This window comes from Myotis nattereri (assembly GCF_964212035.1).
Source record: "Myotis nattereri genome assembly, chromosome: 4".
Lineage (NCBI taxonomy): Eukaryota > Metazoa > Chordata > Mammalia > Chiroptera > Vespertilionidae > Myotis > Myotis nattereri.
Window position 1 is genome coordinate 87,404,487 of NC_138079.1, and position 23,463 is coordinate 87,427,949.

Genomic DNA, 23,463 nt, shown 5'->3' on the forward strand with positions numbered 1-23,463 from the left:
AAGGGATACTGGGTTCAGAAGAGGTAGAGTGACTTGCATTAGCCTCATCATCCTCTGTCTGAAGCTGAATATCCACAAATGAGGGTGACTTGTTTTATTTATTCCCTGTCTCCTAGATATGAAAGAAAGATAGAACATAGAGATTTCACTGACTGAAGGAGGAATTCAAGTTCATAAATAAGAAAATTTCAGACTATAACCATTGATAAAGACTGAATGAAGTTATAAAATTTCCCCCTTAGGCATTCTAACTGCTATTCAGGATTCATTTGTCCATAGACATACTCTCTATTCTTTCTCTCAACAATCCAACAATCCTATATCTGTCATTCCCCTACAAGACCATATTTTTTAATAGAGAGGGAGAGAGAGAGAGAAACACTGATCGGTGCCTCCAGTATGTGCCCCGACCAGGGATCGAACCCACAACCTGGGTATGTCTCCTGACAGGGACTCAAACCCACAACCTTTTGGAGTACAGGACGATGCTCCAGCCAACTGAGCCAACCAGCCAGGGCAAGACAATGTATTTTTGAAAACTCTCATTTCTTATGTCATGTGAACTTGAAGACAAACCATTTGAAGTGCCTACTGATTAACGTAAGCACAAGGTTACTAATGAGATATACCTTTCTGCATAGGACAAGGCTTGCTAACGAGTTAGTCGGACAACAGTCAACTGAAGGTCATCACCACCAATTCACTGTCAAAGGAGACCCCAAGTTGGAGTGGGGTGAGGGGGAAGATTTTATTCAATGAAAACAGCTCAATTGTGAAGCAACTCTGTAGTGAGACAGCTCAGGCATGAAACAGCAGTCGAAGTGGCTATGCCGTTACACCACCAGCTCCAGTGTCACAGCTTTGGCTGGTGAAAGAGTCTTCAATGATAACAAGTGTGCTCTGTTGAGGTAGAGGTGAAGCTGGCTTATATAGAGAAGACTGCCACACCCTGGTCCCTGATTGGACCATTTCTACGCAAGTAACTCTAAATCCACAGTTTGACTGATCCAAACAGCATTTTCTTGATTGGTTGGAATGGAGCCACTCTGATTGGTTGGTAAAGATGGAAATGAAGATTTAGTTGCAAAGCCCCAATTGGTTAGGGCAGGTCTTCAGCTCATTGGTTGAGCCAAGGAGCTTATTTAAAAGGTCCAGGAACATGGTGCAGGAGGCAGGCAGCTCAGTGTAGCTTTTTCCATAAGTGCAGAGAGCATAAGAAGCCTCTGTTTAGCAATGGCTATACTAGTAGTCTTTGTTTATAAATCTGAGACAAATGAAACATCAGGAGTCCTTTTTAACAGGCACATTCATTCTCGGGGTCAACATAACAAAGAGCATGTGCACACTGAGCTCACCTAACACATGTTATAATGTGAATAAATCTGCCTCATGAATTATTCATTACTTATTTCCATTTAAAGTGCATTTGCAAAAGTGTTCCTGTCAGAAGAATTACTATCAAAACTTAGATTGTCATTCCATGTCAAGGACATCTCAGAATGGAAAAATAAATGTCTATTCCTCAGGGCTGCTTCCTCCCCACACAAACTGCCTGGGACACAATCCATTTAGGAAGATTCTCGGATGTCCAGAAAACATACATCCTCAGTCAGCATCCCATTGTTTAAGGGTTCAATTAGCTCTTTAAGTGTCACCACAAAAGGCCCTGGCCCTGAGCGGTTCTGCCTAAGACGGCCTATAGTGTGTGGGTTCCTGACTTCATGCAGGAAAGACTTTGCAATAAGAGTCGAGGTGATTTTGAGAGTATGTTTATTAAAGGTGGAGACAGGGAACACAGCAAGGACTTAGGATAGAACAAGCGACAAGTGACAGCCTAGATGGGGCTGCTTTGGCTCCCTAGAAATGTTATAGAAAAGAAGTGAGCCAAGACGGGGCTGCAGTCAGCTGAGAACAGTCACAGTGACAGGAGTGAGCCAAGGCTGGGCTGACATTAACTCACTAAAGTCAGAGAAAAGAGGGCCTTGGACACAGGTTTGGGGGAATGCTGGGGTCGAGCTGATGCTGCCTGCTGCTCCCCTGGGTTGCAAGTCTGGTGGGAACCCTTAGAGTTTAGGTGAAAGTTCATACTTGAGAAAGAAATGGCAGGGGCCAGGCTAATGTGTGGCTCAGTGGATTGAGTGTCATCCCATGCACCAAGAGGTCACTGGTTCAATTCCTGATCAGGGCACATGCCCAGGTTGTGGGCTTGATCCCCAGTAGGGGGAGTGCAGGAGGCAGCCAATCAATGTTTTTCTCTTTCCCCCTCTCCCTTCCTCTCTATCAATAAAAACAGAAGAAGACAAATTGGCTGGACCATGGTACCCAGATATTTGGTTAAACTTTATTCTGGATGTTTCTGTGAAGGTGACTTTTGGATGAAATTAACATTTAAGTCAGTGAGCTCTGAGTAAAGCAAGAGGCCCTTCACAACGTGGATGAACTTCATCCAATCTGTTGAAAACCTTGACAGAACAAAGGCTGACCTCCCTTAAGCAAGAAGGAATACTGCCAACAGACAGCCTATAGACTCAAACTGCAACGGGAATAAGCAGGTTGGAAAATAATTATCTTACTTGTTTTTACTAATCTTTTCTAAATGTATGTGTAATTCACATTTATTTCAATGTTTAATAATAGTAATGTTTTGATTTTATTTAGAATTTTGGTTCCCAGTCAGTGAGGCTCAGTGGTTGACAGTCGACCTATGAACCATGAAGTCACAATTCAATTCCTGTTCAGGGCACATGCCCCGACTGCAGGCTCAATCCCCAGTGGGGGGCATGCAGGAGACAGCCAATCAGTGATTCTCATCATTGTTGTTTCTATCTTTCTCTCCCTCTCCTTTCCTCTCTGAAATCAATAAAAATATTTATTTTTTTTTAAAGAAGTTTGGCGATGTTTTTGTGACCAGAAATATGCCATTGGAACTTAACTCTTGCATTCTCAGTTGGTCTATGGTAAAACTGGCTTCATTATACACTGTTTCACATAAAGGCACCGTTTCTAAGAACTTATCGACAACTTACTGTAATGAGGACTTACTGTAAATGTTATGCTGAGTTCTTATGTGAGCCTCTCTAACAAACTAACCAAATCTGAGGTGGAGGTTTTGGAAGCCTCCCACTTACAGCCAGTCGGTCAGAAGCACAGGTAATAAACTGGACTTGCAACTGGCGTCTGAAGTGGGGGCAGTTTTGTCGGACTGAACCCTTAACCTGTGGGGTACAATGCTACCTCCAGATCATGTCAGAATTGAATTAAATTGCAGCTCAGCTAATCAGGGTCTACTGAGAACAGGAGAACTGCTTGGTGGTATTGGGAAAAACACACTTCAGGAGCACTATAATCTCAAGAAGCAGTGACCTGACAGAACAAACTTCTTTGCATAAAAGAATCCGTTTAGCCGAAACCGGTTTGGCTCAGTGGATAGAGCGTCGGCCTGCGGACTGAAGGGTCCCAGGTTCGATTCCGGTCGAGGGCATGTACCTGGGTTGTGGGCATATCCCCAGTAGGAGATGTGCAGGAGGCAGCTGATCGATGTTTCTAACTCTCTATCTCTCTCCCTTCCTCTCTGTAAAAAAATCAATAAAATATATTAAAAAAAAAAAAAAGAATCCCTTTATCTTAAAAACACTAATTACTGGGGTTTATAGATATGATGTTAGCACCACAAGAGTGCCCACATCAAAATACCCTTGGTTGGAATTCATTTTTTATTGTTGCATATGAAAGGAAAAGAGAATATAAGAGATAAGGACTTACAAGTGGTAGGTGGAGACAGAAGCACAGAGATTTACAAGAGAGTCTAACAAATTTTAGTTCATCATATAAAGCCATCACTTTATAAATCCACCATGTCTACGTTCAGTAGTGGGTCTCAAAGTGTGGTCCCCAGTTCAACCACAACATCACCTGTCAGAAATGTGCATTCCTGGTCCCACCACAGACTTACTGAATCGTTCTCTGGGGAAGGAGACCAGGAATCTGTCTAACAAGCACCCCAGATGATGCTGATGCACACTAAAGCTGAGAACCAGTAATCACCACTGAAGTCAAATAACTTTAAGATAAGGCACAACTAAATCAGGAAATTCTAGAAACCGAGTAGCAGAATTTTACTATATCACTATGGGTCCTGTGGAGGAAACGTTTATGTCTCCTTTTTTATAAGACATTTAATAAAAAATGCTTTTCCAATACCATCTAACTGACATTACTTAAGAATATTTTCATGAGCTAAAATTTTCAGTTCATTCATAGGTTGCTTTGTGCTCAACAAAACAAAACAAAGCAAAAGTTTTGAGAGAAGACGATGATACATTCCCAGGCAAAACGTACAGGCTGAGGCACCATATTATAAATTGCTAAGCTTAAAATTAAGTTTTTTAGTTCTTCCATCACATGGGACATAAAACTCATCAGTAAAAACTAAAAAGGGCCAATGCATATAATATTTCTACAAAATTTGCACTTATCATATGAAAATTTGCCAAAGGGGACAAAATCCTGCCAAAGAGGCAATTCCTCTGCCAATTTAATTCAGGCTATTAGCATTTCTTCCTATAGGAAAAAATAAATACCTTTAAACTGCTTGATCATGTTCTGATGGTTTTCAATGGCTTCCTTTAAGATCACTTCAGGCTGGTCCATCTTCCACCGCCATTCAGTGCCCACTGGGTTGGTGTGGTGCCTTAGGAAAAAGAGGCAAAATTTCTAAAGTACTCTCTGTATTAAGGTCTCAGCTACTCATCTACTATGATGAAGTAGTTAATAAAATCATAAAATCAGGGTTGATTTCCCCCTAAATACTTGGCTGTTTATAGCTGTATTTTCTTATTTAATTAGAAATGAGTTTAAGTCATGACACCTAGCAGAGAGTGGTAGCTAGAGAAGTGCCTGGCTGAGACTGAGGTTTAATCATAACAATATCAAATGTGTACCCCTCTCTCCAAGCCACCCACTACCAGGCTAACAAACATTTAATAACAGTAGAATATTGCCAGAATAATTGCAAGATCATAGTGATAGACCCTTCCTGAGAGGCAGCGCAATGGGAAGACCTAAAGCTTAGGAAGGATCAGATATTGAGAAAAAAGCCTCTGGCAGACAGACCAACTTCCATGCTATACACAAGGTAATCCTAAAGGAATTTTAAGGCAGTGATACACTGATGGTATTCACAAAAACATCAAAACTTAATTCATGCCCAAATCTTGACTAAATTAACTCAAACTCCAACAAGAAAGGCGTAGCAGAAAGAAAATGCGTGCTGACTTTAAACTACAGAAAACATTTACCTCAGTCTCCAATGCACTAAACAAAATGTCCCACTTGAAACAAAAACTTATAAGGTATACAAAAAAGCAAGAAAAACAATACACTTCCAATAGAAAGCATCAACAAAACCAAACTCTTTATTATATATATATATATATATATATATATATATATATATATACACACACACACACACACACATACACACACACACACACACATTAATCGATTTCAGAGAGGAAGGGAGAGGGGGAAAGAGATAGAAACAGCAATGATGAGAGAGAATCATGGATCAGCTGCCTCCTGCACACCCCACACTAAGGACTGAGCCTGCAATCCAGGCATGTGCCCTGACGGAGAATCAAACTGTAACCTCCTCATTCATAAGTCAACACTCAACCACTGAGCCATGCCGGTTGAGCAAAACCAAGCTCCTTTGATATAAGTGTTGGCACTATCTGACAAGAAATTTTTTAAAACTATGATTAATATGTTAAAAACTCTAATAAAAGAGGTGAGCAACATGCAGGTCAAATGGGTAAATTCAGCAGAGATGAGATTTATAACACACAATCAAACAGAAATGCTAACTATGAAAAAATAGGTCTTCAACAGTTTCAACAGATTAGAACCAGCTGAGGAAAGAGTAAAAGAACTTGAAGAGAGCAATACAAATAAGCCAACTAAAACACAAAGACTAAAAAAATAAAAAGTTTAAGTGAAATAAAGAACACAGTATCCAAGAGTAATGGGAAAATATCAAAGATCCAAAATACACATAATTGGAATCCCAGGAGGAAAACAAAGGGTACTAAACAGGAAGAAATAGTAGAAAAATTATAGCCAACTATTTCCCAGAGGTAATGAGAAACAACCACACATCCAAGTTTACAGAACAACCAACAAGATATTTTTCTAAAGCCTAAAAATATCATATCCAAACTGATAAAATAAAGAGAAAATCTGTAAGTTAGAGAAACAAGACACATTATATTACAACAAAGATAAAAATTACACCTGACATCTCATCAGAAAATAAGCCAGCCCAGAAGCACTAACATCCCAACAGAAATGAGCACATGAAATATCCAAATTTTGGATTCTAACTACCATTCTTCAATAAAAGAAACTATGGTTCCTTAGAAAAACAGTTGATTCCAGGGCTGGGCAGAGAAAACACAAGATGAACCTAGACTCTTCTGGAGTCAGAAAATACAGAAATATTTTTAAAAGAAAGAAAGAAAAAATACAGGAGACAATCCAGAAGAGCTCCCAATTGCCAAAGCTGGAAAAATACGAACAATAAAATGAATAACAATACTATTGGATTAAAACCAAAAGAATTAGTATCCTTGAGTCCAAACTAATTTAAACAAATAATTTCTTGATTTTGATGACTAGTCCCTGGTTATTTAAGGTCTTAACATTACAGAAAGCTGGGTAAAGAAAACATAGGAACGCTACTATTTCTGTAACTCTTCTGTAAATCTAAAATTATTTCAAAACAAAATGTGCCTATAAAACTAAATTATAGAACAAGGATCTTTAAAAACCTATAGGTAGAAAAAAAGAAAAAAACAAATATATATATATGTGTGTGTGTGTGTGTATTTATATGTGTGTGTGTATATACACACACACACATACATACATACTAGAGGCCCGGTGCACAAAATTCATGCACGGGGGGGGGGGGCATCCCTCAGCCCAGCTTGTGCCCTGTCACAGTCTGAGAGCCCTCAGGGTGTGGCCAGGGGGGGCAGGGGTGTCCAACTGACTAAGCCATCAGTCGGACATCCTTAGTGCTGCTGCAGAGGCAGGAGAGGCTCCCACCACCACCGCTGTGCTTGCCAGCCATAAGGCCAGCTCAGGGCATCTGGCTGAGCAGTGCTCCCCCTGTGGGAACACAATGATCACCAGGGGGCAGCTCCTGCATTGAGCACCTGCCTCCTGGGTGGTCAGTGTGCATCACAGCGACCAGTCGTTCTACCGTTTGGTCGATTTGCATATTAGCCTTTTATTATATAGGATAATTATTTCAACCGTGTTAAAGAAAAATGAAAGGAAACACTCAAAAAATTCAGAAAGCAAATATTTCAAAGCACTAAAAATTATTTGTCTGGAAGCTAGAATTATAGATAGTTGTCAGTGAAGGAAAAAAACTGGATTAGCAGAAAACACACACAAAAAGGATTTGCATAATTTAGGAATTTTTCTTTCACTTAAATATTCCCAACTTACTTATAAAATTCAATTCTACATATCATGGTCTATAGCCAGCTTAAGGATAACACTCAGGGCTTATATTTCCAACAAGATAACTAGAAAAGCCTCCCACAAGAAACACATAAACTGATACCTTAGCATAACAGTAGTCTTAGATAGAAAAAAGATAGAGACACAAATGTAGAAAAGCAAATAAACAGAAGGCACAAATCAGAGATTAAGAATAAATGTTTATTAATAATTTATCAATATTGATCAATATCAACAATCACTATAAAGCAACTGAGTGGGTTTAGAAACTATGGTACATCTACACAATGGAATACTATGCTGTGGTAAAAAAGGAATTCTAACCATTTGCAACAGCATGGTTGGAACTGGAGAGCATTATGCTAAGTGAAATAAGCCAGTCAGAGAAAGATAAATATCACATGATCTCACTCATTTGTGGAATATAATGAACAACATAAACTGATAAACAAAACAGATCCAGAGACAGAGACGCATCGATCAGACTGTCAAACCTCAGAGGGAAGGTAGGGGAGGGTGGGGGTAAGGGAGAGAGATCAACCAAAGGACTTATATACATGCATATAGCCTAACCAATGGACACAGACACCAGGAGGGTGAGGGCATGAGTGGGGGGTTTTGGGGAAAATGGGGGGGATAAGGACACATATGTAATACCTTAATCAATAAAGAAAAAAAAAAGCCGAAACCGGTTTGGCTCAGTGGATAGAGCGTCAGCCTGCGGACTGAAGGGTCCCAGGTTCGATTCCGGTCAAGGGCATGTACCTGGGTTGCAGGCATATCCCCAGTGGGAGATGTGCAGGAGGCAGCTGATTGATGTTTCTCTCTCATCGATGTTTCTAACTCTCTATCTCTCTCCCTTCCTCTCTGTAAAAAATCAATAAAATATATATATATAAAAAAAAAACAACAATCACTATAAGACCAATTAAACACCACCAGTTAAAAAACAGATTGTCCAAACTGACTTTTAAAAATCCAGCAATTCTATGCACAGGTGTTTAACCAAGAGAAATGAAAATATTTGTCTCCAAAAAACTAATGTCCACAGAAGCTTTATTCATAATTTAGTCAAAACCTTGAAACAACTCAAATAGTACTCAACTAGAGGTGCACGGATAAACAAATGGTGGTAAAACCATACAACAGAAAGAAACAAACTACTGATAAGCCTAAAAACATGGATGAATCTCAAAAATATTTTAGTGAGGAAAAATAACAGACATACAAATGCATACTGGGTGATTCATTTTTATATAGTCTATAGAAAAAGCACAGTAATATATATCATCAAAAAGCAAATCAGAAAATGACTAGAAGTGGGGCACAAGGGAACTCCAGGATAATGAAAATGTTCTATGTCTTGATTGTAGTCACAGTCACACAGTTGTACACATATACCAACATTCATTGAGATGTATATTTTAAATAGGGGTATTTGGTTGTATGTAAATAAAACTTCAAAAAAGTTGATTTTTTAAAACTGATCCAGCCAAACACTTGTTTATCAGAAACACGACTAAAATATAAAGACACATAAAGTTTGACGTTGCATAAAGGAAGGAAAAAGATCTGGCAATTGTTAGTACAAAAAAGAAATAGAGTTATATTACAATCAGAAAACACACATTTTTTTTTTAAATATATTTTATTGATTTTTTACAGAGAGGAAGGGAGAGAGATAGAGAGTTAGAAACATCGATGAGAGAGAATCATCGATCAGCTGCCTCCTGCACATCTCCTACTGGGGATATGCCCACAACCCAGGTACATGCCCTTGACCGGAATCGAACCTGGGACCTTTCAGTCCACAGGCCGACGCTCTATCCACTGAGCCAAACCGGTTTCGGCAGAAAACACACATTTTAAGGCAACAAACATTACTATGGGTAAAGAGGACTACTAAATAAGGACTACAAAATAATGATAAAACAAACAGTAACAAAGAATAGATTTTATGGCTGTTTTAATATCTGACCATTAAAAATATACTCTTTTCAGGACATATAATAGATTTTGAAAACCTGACTATATACTAAGCAGACAGCACTCCTCAATAAATTTTAAATAATTTGTATTAGAAATCATGTATAAACCATGTAACAATAATACCATTTGTTTGAAAGTTAATAACAAAAAATATAACCCCAAAATATAACTTATGTGCAATTTTTAAAATAAATATTTCTTTGATCCATGAGTTAGACAGAAGTCATAATATAAATCAAAACATATTTACAATTGAATAATTAACTAATCAAAATCCATGGAATGTAGTAAAGAATACTTAGAGGGAAATTTACAATTAAAGACTTATAGAAGATTGAATATTAATGAGCTAATGGTCCAATTTAAGTTAGAAAAAGAACAGAGAAACAAAAACAATAGTTAATAGATTAGTGAACAAAAAAATAAAAGTATAATGAAGAGAATATACAAAGCTAAAATCAAGTTATTCAAAAAAACTAAAAAAGTTAACAAGCCCCTGATAAAACTGGTCAAGAAAAACAAACATATGCACTAATATATAATATTAGGAATGGAAAGGGGATTAATTATAGGAACATCAAAGCTTTAGGTACATTTGAGTGTCATGTTGGGCAGAAATTGATTATTACAGATCATTACATATTTGGCCACCATGGCCATTAATTTTAACTTACCGCCAACAGAAGACACATTTATTTGCACATGCTAAGCTCGGGGTAGTTTCCATGCAACGATGGCTTTCGATACCATAGAATGTATGTTTATAGCAACCTCCTCTCCCTCGGAGCATTGACTGTGAATAAAAAACAAATGATAATTTAAATAAAATCCTCAAAGCACAGAAACACCAAGACATCATTTTAAAGAAACCATGTGTTTTATAACCATAAATAGCCCTAATAGCATCTGCACAGTGCAGAAAATTAACACAATAGCATTATAGTGTTCTGATAATGATTTGCATTTTCTAAAACCCAATGAAATAAACCTAAGATTCATTAACTCTGAAAGCTCTATAGGAAGGATCATTTATGCTTTTATTTTTCAAATCCGTCCAACTGTCTCAAATAATACCAGTTCAAAAATACTTAATGCAGGAAGAACCAAGATGGCGGCATAGATAAACACCGGAGAATGCTGCCTCGCACAACCACTTCAAAAATACAACTAAAAGATGAAACGGACATCACCCAGAACCACAGGAAAGCTGGCTGAGGGGAAATTCTTCAATTAGAAGGAAAGAGAACAGCATACGAGACTCAGAGGAGGCGCAGTGCGGAAAATACAAAGGTGCGGAGGTGCGTGTGGAGCGGGCTGGTGGCTGAGGGCGCAGTTGTCGTTTTCAATCAGGAGGGAGGCTCAGGCCCTGAGCTCCAGTTCTGGGCGAGTCTCTAGAGACCCAGACTCAAATGGGAGAAGCGGGACTGTCTGGCATCGGTCGGAATGCGAGGGCAGCTTTCCCTTCGAGATTTGCAGCCGTTGCTGGGACTCTGAGAGGCAGAGCTTCTGGGGACAGGACTGAGAGCAGCCATAACTGCTCCCTCCGCCCGCCCTGTTTGATCCCGTGTGACCTGCCCCGCACAAGCCCTGCACAGAGCCATTTGCCAGATAGCCTCAGGCAAAGGCTAGATTAGTACCTCCTCAGAGGACAGAAGTTTTCCCACTGCAGACACAGCTGACTCTCACAGCCAGTTGGCCTGGAGGTCAAATCCCCCCAGTATTAACTACAACAATCAAGGCTTAACTACAACAAGACTGCACACAAAGACCACTAGGGGGTGCACCAAGAAAGCATAAAAAAATGCGGAGACAAAGAAACAGGACAAAATTGTCAGTGGAAGATATAGAGTTCAGAACCACACTTTTAAGGTCTCTCAAGAACTGTCTAGAAGCCGCCGATAAACTTAATGAGATCTACAAGAAATCTAATGAGACCCTCGATGTTATGATAAAGAACCAACTAGAAATTAAGCATACACTGACTGAAATAAAGAATACTATACAGACTCCCAACAGCAGATCAGAGGAGCGCAAGAATCAAGTCAAAGATTTGAAATGCAAAGAAGCAAAAAACACCCAACCGGAAAAGCAAAATGAAAAAAGAATCTGAAAATACGAAGATAGTGTAAGGAGCCTCTGGGACAGCTTCAAGCGTACCAACATCAGAATTATAGGGGTGCAAGAAGATGAAAGAGAGCAAGATATTGAAAACCTATTTGAAGAAATAATGACAGAAAACTTCCTCTACCTGGTGAAAGAAATAGACTTACAAGTCCAGGAAGCGCAGAGAACCCCAAACAAAAGGAATCCAAAGAGGACCACACCAAGACACATCATAATTAAAATGCCAAGGGCAAAAGACAAAGAGAGAATCTTAAAAGCAGCAAGAGAAAGAAACTCAGTTACCTACAAGGGAATACCCATACGACTGTCAGCTGATTTCTCAACAGAAACTTTGCAGGCCAGAAGGGAGTGGCAAGAAATATTCAAAGTGATGAATGCCAAGAACCTACAGCCAAGATTACTTTATCCAGCAAAGCTATCATTCAGAATTGAAGGTCAGATAAAGAGCTTCACAGATAAGGAAAAGCTAAAGGAGTTCATCACCACCAAACCAGTATTATATGAAATGCTGAAAGGTATCCTTTAAGAAGAGGAAGAAGAAGAAAAAGGTAAAGATACAAATTATGAACAACAAATATGCATCTATCGACAAGTGAATCTAAGAATCAAGTGAATAAATAATCTGATGAACAGAATGAACTGTTGATTATAATAGAACCAGGGACATAGAAAGGGAATGGACTGACTATTCTTGGGGGGAAAGGGGTGTGGGAGATGCGGGAAGAGACTGGACAAAAATTGTGCACCTATGGATGAGGACAGTGGGTAGGGAGTGAGGGCGGAGGGTGGGGTGGGAACTGGAAGGAGGGGAGTTATGGGGGGGAAAAAGAGGAACAAATGTAATAATCTGAACAATAAAGATTTAATAAATAAATAAAAAATACTTAATGCAAAGGGATAGGTAACACAGTCTCCAGAAAATGCAGAAGCCGGTCATATGAAAGAGTATCTCTGCTTTGAATAAAGGAGGGTGGGTAAGGGAATCCATCCTGGAGCATATTCCATGTCAACTGAACAGTGGAATTTGAACATATTGGGACTGTTGAGGAGACAAGCCACATGTATAATAAGTAGGTTATTTAAAAAAAAAAAAAAAAAAACACTGTTTAATACGTGAGAGGTAAAACCACAGCAGTAAGAAAGGGTAATTTGAAGAAATATTGCAGATTAATTAGGGTTGGAGTCACAAGATATCAAGCTTTATAAGGTATCATAAGAAAGATTTGTCCAAAAGCTCTGAGTAACATTGGCATGATTTCAGTAAAAGGGAAGCTTGTGAGGAGTTTACGCAAGAGAAGTCATAATGACAGCCCAAAATATCAATGGAGGAGAGGAACAGGGTACTAAAGAGGTACAACCACTGGCATTCCCGATCAGAGGGGCAAAACAGAGAACGTCATCTAAGATAAATGAGAGTTTCAGCCTAAGTAAATGAAGTATGATGGTATTAACAACAGCAACAACAAACAAGGAGACAGCTAGGTAGTCTTTATACACATGTATGTGTATACACATCACACATCACACGTCAAGTGTACTAATATTATAATGCTGTCCACAATGAAGAAAATTATACATAAAATCTACCAGCTTTATTACTTCTAGTATGTCAGTTGATTAGAAAGTCTTTTATTTTTTTGTACTGATAAAAGGACTTCCCCCTCCATCGCAGTACAGTTGACCCTTGAACAAAATAGGTTTGAAATGTGCAGGTTCACTTAGATGAGAAATTTTTTTTCAATAAACATTGCATAGGTGCTTTCTCTTCCTTATCATTTTATTAATAACTTATGATTTTCTCTAGCTTATTTTATGGTGAGAATACAGTACATAATACATATACAATATATGTGTTAGTCGACTATTTGTGTTATTGGTAAGGCTTCCAGTAAACAACAGGCTATTAGTAGTTTAAGTTTTGAGGGAGTCAAAAGTTACATGCAGCTTTTTGACTGTCAGGGTCAGGGAACAACCTCCGTGTTGTTCAAGGGTCAAATGTACTTGCATTAAGAGCAAAAACAGGAGTGAAGGGAGAAAAATATTGTTCAGGATAATGGTGTTTACAAACTCTTCAAAATTTCCAATAAAATATTCAAGAAGACAAAGAAAACATTCAAATCTTGTAAATAGCATTGAAAACTAAAAGTCCACCAAATGCCAAACACAGAGTAATTTCCACTAGCATGCCAATGGAGAAACAGTTGAAGACGTGCATATTTTCATTATTTACTGAGTAGTTAATATACCCAAGCATGCTGTGCACATGATGAATAAGACAAAGCCTCCAGTCGCCATGGTATCCCTCAGTGAAGGAAGCCTCAGGCCCAGGAAAGCAGAGCATTTCTCCGGCCAGCTCACTTGTTACAGGGATAGGGTGGTGGGGAGGGATCTCTATCATTTCATTTTCACTTGGCTACCCTGATATCTTTTGGCAGGAGAGGGAGACTGCATATCTAGCAGGAAAGGAGAGTACTTGTCCAGCTGCTTATTGTTAACGGGGCTCCCAATCGAACCCCTTTCCCAGTGGTACTGGTCTCCCCTGATCTTGTAACAGAGATTCCCATTCTATACTGGGGAAGAATGAGCCTCCCTGGAGGCCAACTGTTGCAAGATCGAGGATCAGGACACTTGGGGTCAGAGTTGCCTTCTTCTTTAGGTGGGAGATATAAGACATCCTACTGCTCTGTTGTCCCTCGGTCCTAGGTCCCAAACCAGCCAGGCTTCCTCTTACCGCCTTTCAGAGTTCTTGTTTGGTTCCCTTTTGTGTTTTTCATGGTTTAGAATTGTGCGTCTTAGGAAGGCGCAGGGAGAAAAGAGTTTATGCCATCTTGTCCAAACCAGAAGTCCTCAGACATTACATTTTCAAAGTACTCCCACATCTGAAAATTAATGGAGGGTCAAGGTGGAAAAGAGAAGACTGGCGAGCAGCACATGCTTAGAATTCATGTTAAGAATCGAGAAGGGAAAATATACCCTCAGATTCGATAATCCATGAATTCTTACCCTCGAGATAAATAAGAGCCTAGAAAAATATAACTGCAGCCCAGCAGAGCCACAATGAATGAAGGCAAGACACCATTAGGTAGGCTCTGTGCACATCAATTGGAAACAGAGGTACAGGGAAAAGAAGGGAGGCATACAATGCTCGATGGGTCTCTCTGAATGTCTTGAGAGAAGAGGCACTGACTGTCTTTAATCTAGACTCTCTCTTCAAAAGGGTTTGTATAGTGAATAGCCTTGGAAGACAGCATCTCCTTCTAGAGCAAAATGATAGCTATGCGTACTATCCAATATAATAAAGACGTGTCTCTCAAAGGGAAAGGCCTAGCCGAATTATTCCCAATTATAAAAGATTCATAATCCCTAAGTGTGGGGGTCCACTCCTATAATGTATGTACCGATGTTATCTGGTCTCCACAGTGCTGCTTTATTAGAACTAGGGCTCAAGAACCAGAGAAAATGATGATATTCTGTCTACTGCTATTATCATGAGTAACAAACTGTCCTTATCCTCTGCCACTATCCATGAAACTGTGGCAGGCTAACTCGTTAGCTTTCAAGTATAGTGAAATTTCAGACTCTTCAATTTTTGACAGGGATGAAGAGCTCAGAGCAGAGGTCGATAAACTCCATACAGCCTATGCATCAAATCCAGTCCACTGTCTGTTACTGTAAATAAAGCTTCTTGAGATAGTGTCACTGCATTTATTTATTTATTTATTGTCTACGGCTGCTTTTGTGCTACAATGGCAGAGCTGAGAAACTGCAACTCAGTACAGAAACTTAAAAGAGTCACCATCTGGCCCTTTAGGAAAAAGTTTGCTCACCCTTGACTTAGCTACTTTTTTCATACTGTAGTGCAAAATAAATTCCAAACTGTGTAAACACACACACACACACACGATTTGGGGAAGATGGAGGGGCAAGAAGCACCAGGAACCTGTTCTCCACCTAGGCAACTACACTGTTGGAAACTCTGGGGTCTGTTGAAGGCTTGCAACTTTCAGGGAAAGACCTAGATGGTTAATATCTGTCAAGTATAGCTTTTAGCACAGTAGGAGCTACCCATACACCACCACCAGACACAAGGCAGGCAGCTGTGCACTTCTTCCTGGAACAGCTTGCACACAGCTTGTGGGAGCTAAGGTAGGTAAAAATTACCCTGTCCTCCAATATTGGGGATCTGCACTCTGATTTCTGATTGGTGCTTCTATTCACAGAGGTGCAGACAAAGAAGTGGGCAGATGTTGTTGCACCTCCTCCCATTTTTCAAGCCCTGCCTCTCCATCTGCCCTGACTCCAGGAGATTTAAAGGGACACTCCCTCTTCTTAATTGCCCTCATTTGTTGTTTTCTCCTTTCAGGAGCTTCACATTAAAGACTAGAGCATTCTGCCCTAGCCGGTTTGGCTCAGTGAATGGAGCCTTGGCCTGCAGAATGAAGGGTCCCGGGTTCGATTCCGGTCAAGGGCACATGCCTAGGTTGCGGGCTTGATCCCCAGTAGGGAGCATGCAGGAGGCAACCAATCGATGGTTCTCTCTCATCATTGATGCTTCTGTCCCTCTCCCTTCCTCTGTGAGCTGGATAAAAATATTTTTTTAAAAAAAGACTAGAACAATCAAAAACAACTGCATATTTGGGGAAAAATTAAAAGTGACTGTACATGCCTAAGGAAAGGCTCAGAATAAAACATAAGATGACATTGAGTTACAACTCAGCCTGATCCTCAGTACAGAAACAACCTACAGAAATAAACAAAAAAATAACAAAAAACAAAAACTCTGGGAAAGAGTTACCACATTACTAGATTCGACTGTCCAGTGTTCAAAAACACAAAATCACAAGACATACAAAGCACAGAAAAGCATGGCCCATCAAAGGAAAATAAAAATGCAACAGAATTTGTCCCTGAAAAATACTTTATGGCAGATATATTAGACAGACTTAAAAAAAAAAAAACTGTCCTCAAGTTGCTCAAAGAATTAAAAGAAGATGTGGAGAAAGTCAAGAAAATGATGTGTGTGAACAAAATGGAAATATCAATAAAGAGATGAAAAAGCCTTAAGAAAAAAAAAACAAAGAAATTCTGGAGTAGAAAAATATAATAACTGAAATTAAAAATTCACTAGAGGGATTGAAAGGCATATTTAAGTTCGCACAAGAATCCATAACATGAAGATAAGACCATGGAAATTATCAAGGCTGAAGAGCAGAAATAAAAAAGAATGAAGAAAAGCAGAGAGCACCTCTAACCTGAGGGATAGCAAGTGGAACAACATGTGCATCATGAGTGTCCTGGAAGGAGAAGGGAGAAAGGGGCAGAGAGAATATATAAAGAAATAATGGCTAAGAACTTCCCATATTTGATAATAGACATGAATATAAAGAGGCTCAATAAACTCCAAGTGTGATGAACTCAAAGAGCCCACACCAAGACAAATTATAATCAAATTTTCAAAAGACAACAACGAAGATCAAATCTTGGAAGTGGGGAAAACTAAACGAATCATCATATATAAGGGACCATCTACAAATTATAAAATTATCTACAAATTTCTCATCAGAAACTTTGGAAGCCAGAATACAATGGACCAATATACTGAATGCTAAGTGAAAAAAAAACTATCAACCAAGAAATCTGTATCTGGTAAAGCTGTCCTTCAAAAGTGAGGGAGAAATCAAGACATTCCCAGATAAACAAAAGCTGAGGTAGTTCCTGACTACTAGACCAGCCCTGAAAGAAATGCTCAAGTCCTTCGAGAAGAAATGAACACTAGACAGTACCGAAAGGCATATAGAGAAATAAAGAGCTCAAAAAAAGTAAATTACATGGGCAATTATAAAAGCTGGTATCATTATAACACTGTTTGTAACTGTACTTTCTGTTTTCTATATGATTTAAGAGTCTAACATATTTTTTTAAATATTAGTGAAAAGTTTGCATTACTATAACTTTGGTTCATAACTCCAAATCTTCTTTTCAACATAATTTAGGAGGTCAATGCATTTAAAGAAATTATTGGTTTATGTTTTAGGGCTCAGTAATTTTGTGACACCAACAACCAAAAGGGACAGAGACAGCACTATAAAAGAGCAGAGTTTCTGTATGTTGTGAAGTTAAACTGCTATAAATTCAAATTAAAATGTTATAACTTTAGGGTGTTACATGTAATCCCCATGGTAACCACAACGAAAATAGCTATCATATACACAAAATAAAACTAGGAAGAAATTTTAAAATTTCACTAGAAAAAAAATCAACAAAACACACAAGAAGACAAGAATGCAAGGAATGAGGAACAAAAAAGCAGTAAGGCATATAGAAAACAAATAGCACAATGACAAGTCCCTCCTTACCAATAATTACTTTAAATGTAAATGGATTAAACTCTCCAATCGAAAGATTAACAGGATGGATAAGAACACATGATCCAACTATAGTGTCTACAAGAGACTCACTTTACATCCAGAGACACACACAGGTTGAAAGTTAAAAGATGGAAGATATCATATGCAACTAGTAACCCAAAGAGACCACAAGAGGCTATACTAATATCAGACAAAACAGACTTTAAATCAAAAAGAGATTATAAGAGGGAAAGAAGTACATTATGTTAATAAAAGCTTCAATATAGCAAAAATAATAACAAGTTATAAATATTTACACACCTATGATAGATCATCAAAATATATGAAGCAAAAAATGAATAGAATTTAAGGGAGAAATAGATAGCACTACAATAATAGTTGGAAATTTCAATATCCCATTCACAATAATGGAATAAACAACACAGATGTTAGGAAACAGATGACGTAAACACAATAAATCAACTAGATCTAACAGACATACACAGAACACTACACCCAACAACAGCAGCATACACATTTTTCTCAAGTGCACATAGGACATTTTCCAGGATAGAATATATGTTAGGCCACAATTAAGTCTCAATAGATTTTAAAAGATAAATATCATACAAAGTATCTTCTCTGATCACAACAGAATGAAGTTAGAAATCAGAAACTTTTTTTTTAAACTGGAAAGTTCACAAAGTTGTGAAAATTAAACAAAACACTTTTAAACAACCAATAGATCAAAGAAGAAATCACAAGGGAAATTAGAAAATACTTGAGATGAATAAAAACAAAGATATACCAAACTTATGGGATGCAGCAAAAGCAGTTGCTAAGGGGGAAATTTACAGCTATAAATTCTTAAAAGCATGAAAGCAAAACACAAACATTCTCAGGTGAAGAAAAACTAAGAGAACCTATTGCCAGCAAACCTGCTCCAAGAGAAATGCTAAAGGAAGTTAAAGCAAAAGGATGGGGAAAGTACAGTATGCAAACACTAATCAAAAGAGAGCTGAGATGGCTATATTAGTATCAGATAACGTAAACTTCAAAGACTCTTACCACAGATAAAGAGGGACATTACGTAATGGTAAAAGGGTATATTCACCAAGAAGACATAACAATCTTAAATGTGTATGCGCCTAACATCAGAGTTTCAAAGTACATGAGGCAAAAACTGATAGAACTGAAATGAAAAATGGGCAAATTCACAATTAGGGTTGGAGTCTTCAACATTACTTTCTAAGAAATAGATAGAACAAGTTGTCGTGTAAGACTCCCTCCACGTTCTGCGTGGAGTAGGGTTCGGTATCTGAAAGAGCCGCACAGCAAATGAGAGAAAGAGACAGGAGATAATTTTGCAATATTGGGGGACCAGGCGGCAAGTCCCGAAGGACTTCTCCCCCGTGCTCAGGCCTCACCAAGCTTTTATTGATCTGGGATGCACCCATAGCATAGCCCTAGGCAGGTGACCCCCTGCAACAGGCAGACTAGCCCATCAGCAAGGATTTACATAATAATAAATGGGGGAGTAGTTTCAGCTACCACTGTCTGGACAAACAGAGGTGGCACCTAGCTCCGACCTTTGCTAGGGCTTCAAAGGCACCCAGCCTTGGTGGGGGGGGGGGGGGGGTTCTCTGTCTACGCTTATCAGATAGTGAAGGCAATAAACAGTTTCCCACACAAGTAGACAGAAAATCACCAAGGATATAAAAAGGCTATTATCAAATCAATTTCTGATCTGGGTTTGGGTTTACTGGAGTTCTATTTGGGGCCAGAGAGAGGGAAACATGAAAAGACATAAAAGTAAAAACAGGAGAGGGACCCTTTTCATTAAGCTTATTATACATTCAATGAGGGCAGGCCTCCCTCATATCCCCGTTACCTTCCACAATGATAAGTAAAAGTGCTGTATAATATATGATATATGCCATATGTATGTGTGTATATATATTTATGTACACACACACACACACACACACACACACACACACACACACATACTAGAAGCCCAGTGCATGAATTTGTGCATGGGTGGGTCCGGCCAGCCCACCCTAATCGGGGCCCATTGGGCCAGGCCAGCTGGGGGGAAGGGGCTGTGGTGGTTGGCCAGCCGGCCCCACCCCCTGGTCGAACTCCCAGTCGAGGGGACAATTTGCATATTAGCCTTTTTATTATATAGGATATGCTATACCTGTGCATATCCTATATAATAAAACCATAATATGCAAATCAACCGAACAGCGGAACGACCAGTTGCTATGATGCGCACTGACCACCAGGGGGCAGACGCCCAATGCAGGAGCTGCCCCCAGCCTGCAGGTCCCAGGCCAGTCAAGGTGGGTGCCATAGGGGCCCCCCCATTGCCCCGCAGAGAGAGGAGGCGACTGGCAATTGCAGTGGTGGCGGTGGGTGGGGCCGGTGAGCAGGCGGTGCCGGGCTGGCCAACATGGGTACCAGCAGGGGTCCCTCGATCACCCTGCCAGTTGCCCCACAGATCAGTTCTGCTAGGGACCCCCCTACCCATGCACAAATTTCGTGCACCAGGCCTCTAGTGTATATACTATATAAGCTATACTATATATGAGCTATACATATATACAGGTATGCATGATAAATATGTCATTTATTTTCTAGACTAGAACACTGCAATGGTAAGGATAGAAAAACAAACTGTCAAGTAAATTAAGTGACCATCAAATAGGCAAGTCCCCTCCATCAGCATCGTTAGAGTAATGTTTTTCTGGCTGAAAGAATCTCCTACTCTCCAGTATTCCATTCAAATGATACAGGTTTGAAAAATGAAGATAGCAAAGCCATAAAGCACTTGGCAGAATGCTTGCCAGGCCCTTAATCTTTCCAGCAAATACTCCTTGACATAGAACTGAGAAAAGAAGACCAAAAAAAAAAAAAGAAAAAAGTCCAGCCTCCATTGCTCAGTGGTTAAGCGTCGACCTATTAACCAGGAGGTCATGATTCAATTCCCCGTAAGGGCATGTGCCTGGGTTGGGGCCTTGATCTCCAGTGTGGGGTATGTAGGAGGCAGCCAATCAAAGATTCTCTCTCATCACTGATGTTTCTATCTCACCCTCCCTCTCACTTCCTCTCTGAAATCAATAAAAAAATATTTTTAAAAAAGAAGAAAAAATCACACTTCCTGTGCTTTTCTCAGCATTCTCATCTAAATCCCTATCCATACCTTGTAAGTTGCTTCAGTTCGGCTCAGGGCTTGGCACAGTTCAAATTTTGTCATTCTTCTCTATGACTGTTTTCCCTGCCACACCGACTAAGTCAGCAGCAAACCATGACCACTTTCAAGTAGCCAATGCCATCTGGTTCAGGTACTTACTGTTGCATAACACACTGTCCCAAAACTCAGTGGCTTAATATGACACGTATTATTTTCTCTATTAATTCTGTGGGTCAACTGGGTGTTTTATCCACGCCCTACCGTGTGCATTGAAGTCCCTCATGGAACTGCATTCAGACGGAGTTTGGCTGGGGCTGTGCACTCAGATTTCTGACAGAGCTAGGGCATCTTGCTCCTCCTTCACTAGTGGTTTCCTTATAGCACAGTAGCTGGGTTCCCAGAGGAAGCATTCCAAGAGGACAAGCCTCAATGTGCAAGTGCTTATCAAGCCTCTGCTTGAATCATTCTTGCTGATACCCCAATGACCGAAGCTGGTCGCATTGCCAAGCCTAGAGAATTAACTAAGCGTGTGAATACTGGGAGTCATGGTTCATGGAGGGCTACCCATGGACTCCTACATCAGTTATACTAATGATGTTCACCTCCAAGCCTTAAGGCAAAATGCCTCACATTAGTGAAATTTTATTAGTTTTCAAAGAGCTTTTACACTGAATGTAACAGCTAACAGCTCTGGATCAATTTTTTGGCTTAGTGTAACAAAACCCTTTTAACATTTGGTGATTACTGCAGTTCTCTGGATAGGCAAATATCCTGATTCTAGATATTTAATATATGTTTACCATATTCTGTGGTAAGTGATCCAGAGGAAAAAATGATTATACTTCAACTGTATACACCTTTTTTATAGAAATCTATAGTTTTTAACCTAGAAAAGCAAACGTTTAACCTATTCAATAAAACAAAATAATTTTTTTAATTCTTTACATTGAAATCAAACTGAACTAGATCAACCAAATATCAAACTATTACCATAAGCACACAAGTATACAATTTATTCAAAGAACTTGAGAACATATTTTAATGTACACTCTTAATGAGATGCATTCTACAGATGGAAGGAGGTACAAAGAACCACTTTCCCTCTTAAAAATTATCAAGACCACAAAGAACTTTGACTTATGTGGTTTATATCAACCAATATGTACATATTAGATATTAGAACCTGATTTTATACTATTTCACTTAAGATAATTATAAGCCTATTACATAGCAAAACAAAAAATAGTATAAATCAGCTGGATTCTACATAAGTTTCTGCATTCCAACTCCTGTAATATGTTGTTTCAGTTAAGCTATATGAACAAAATCAAATACGCAACTGAGTAACAAGGTGGAGCACTTTTAAGAACTTTTTCAGAAAATTGTGAATACTACACCAACACTTGCCAAGTGGTAGTTTCATAAAGATTAGCTGCACTGTAGAATCTGAAGCCATATTAATGAACATTTCATATGTTGTTACATTAAAAGCTACTTGCCTATCTTGTACTTTGAATACGATTTTATAAAATCATGCATTGATCATTTGAAAAATATTGGGAAATTAAGTTATGCAGATCTTCCAAATATTAATACATTTCATTGTATAACATTTTAAAAATCACACTTTTTAATATCACAGTTGATCTCGTCATTATTGGGAGGCTTTCAAACTTAGGACAGCTACTGTAAGTTTTCCAAAATTCTAATTTTCATTTTAAAACTCAAATTTTATTACTAGCAACAAATACTTTCAGTTGTTTCCTTGAAGTGGCAGGCTCACTTTATCTTTAAAAAAGCATTTGCCAAATAAATAAGCCTCAATAACCATAGTTGTTCTTTGATGTAAAAATGACATTCCATGAAAACAGCAACTTACAACTTCAGTGCACAAATGCTTTTCCTGAAAACAACTATATACTTTGTTATGCAACAAAAATGCTTATGGATATTTTCAATTTCTTCATACAAAACATTGAAAGTACAGATACTCAAAGGTAGAGATTTTTTTAGTTAATTTTTGCTACTTCATCAAGGTAATTCTTACATGAAACTGGCATTTAAAAATAAACAGGGAGCACATGTACCTTGACTACTAGTACAGTATGGTACACTGCCTTAATTCATTCTAAAGGGTCAGCACATTTATGCACCATTGCTTTTGCACTATTAGTTCAAATGTCTCACAGCAAAAAAAGACAATATTAGAGTAATATTATAAAAACAGTTTGACCTCCGGTACCCCAAAGGGAATGCAAATCACACTTGAAGAAC

At 38.8% G+C, this 23,463-nt stretch overlaps 1 protein-coding gene across 1 annotated transcript in view; it reads right to left on the bottom strand.

Moving 5' to 3' along the window:
• Window positions 1–23,463, bottom strand: part of LOC308518213 (S-adenosyl-L-methionine-dependent tRNA 4-demethylwyosine synthase TYW1-like) — a 126,764-nt gene that overhangs the window by 60,940 nt on the left and 42,361 nt on the right. The window contains exons 10-11 of the mRNA XM_081089820.1: window positions 10,197–10,315; window positions 4,581–4,690 (exon numbers count right to left, since the gene is read on the bottom strand). Of these exons, the coding sequence (XP_080945946.1) occupies window positions 4,581–4,690; window positions 10,197–10,315 (229 nt within the window). The remainder of the gene's footprint in view (window positions 1–4,580; window positions 4,691–10,196; window positions 10,316–23,463) is intronic.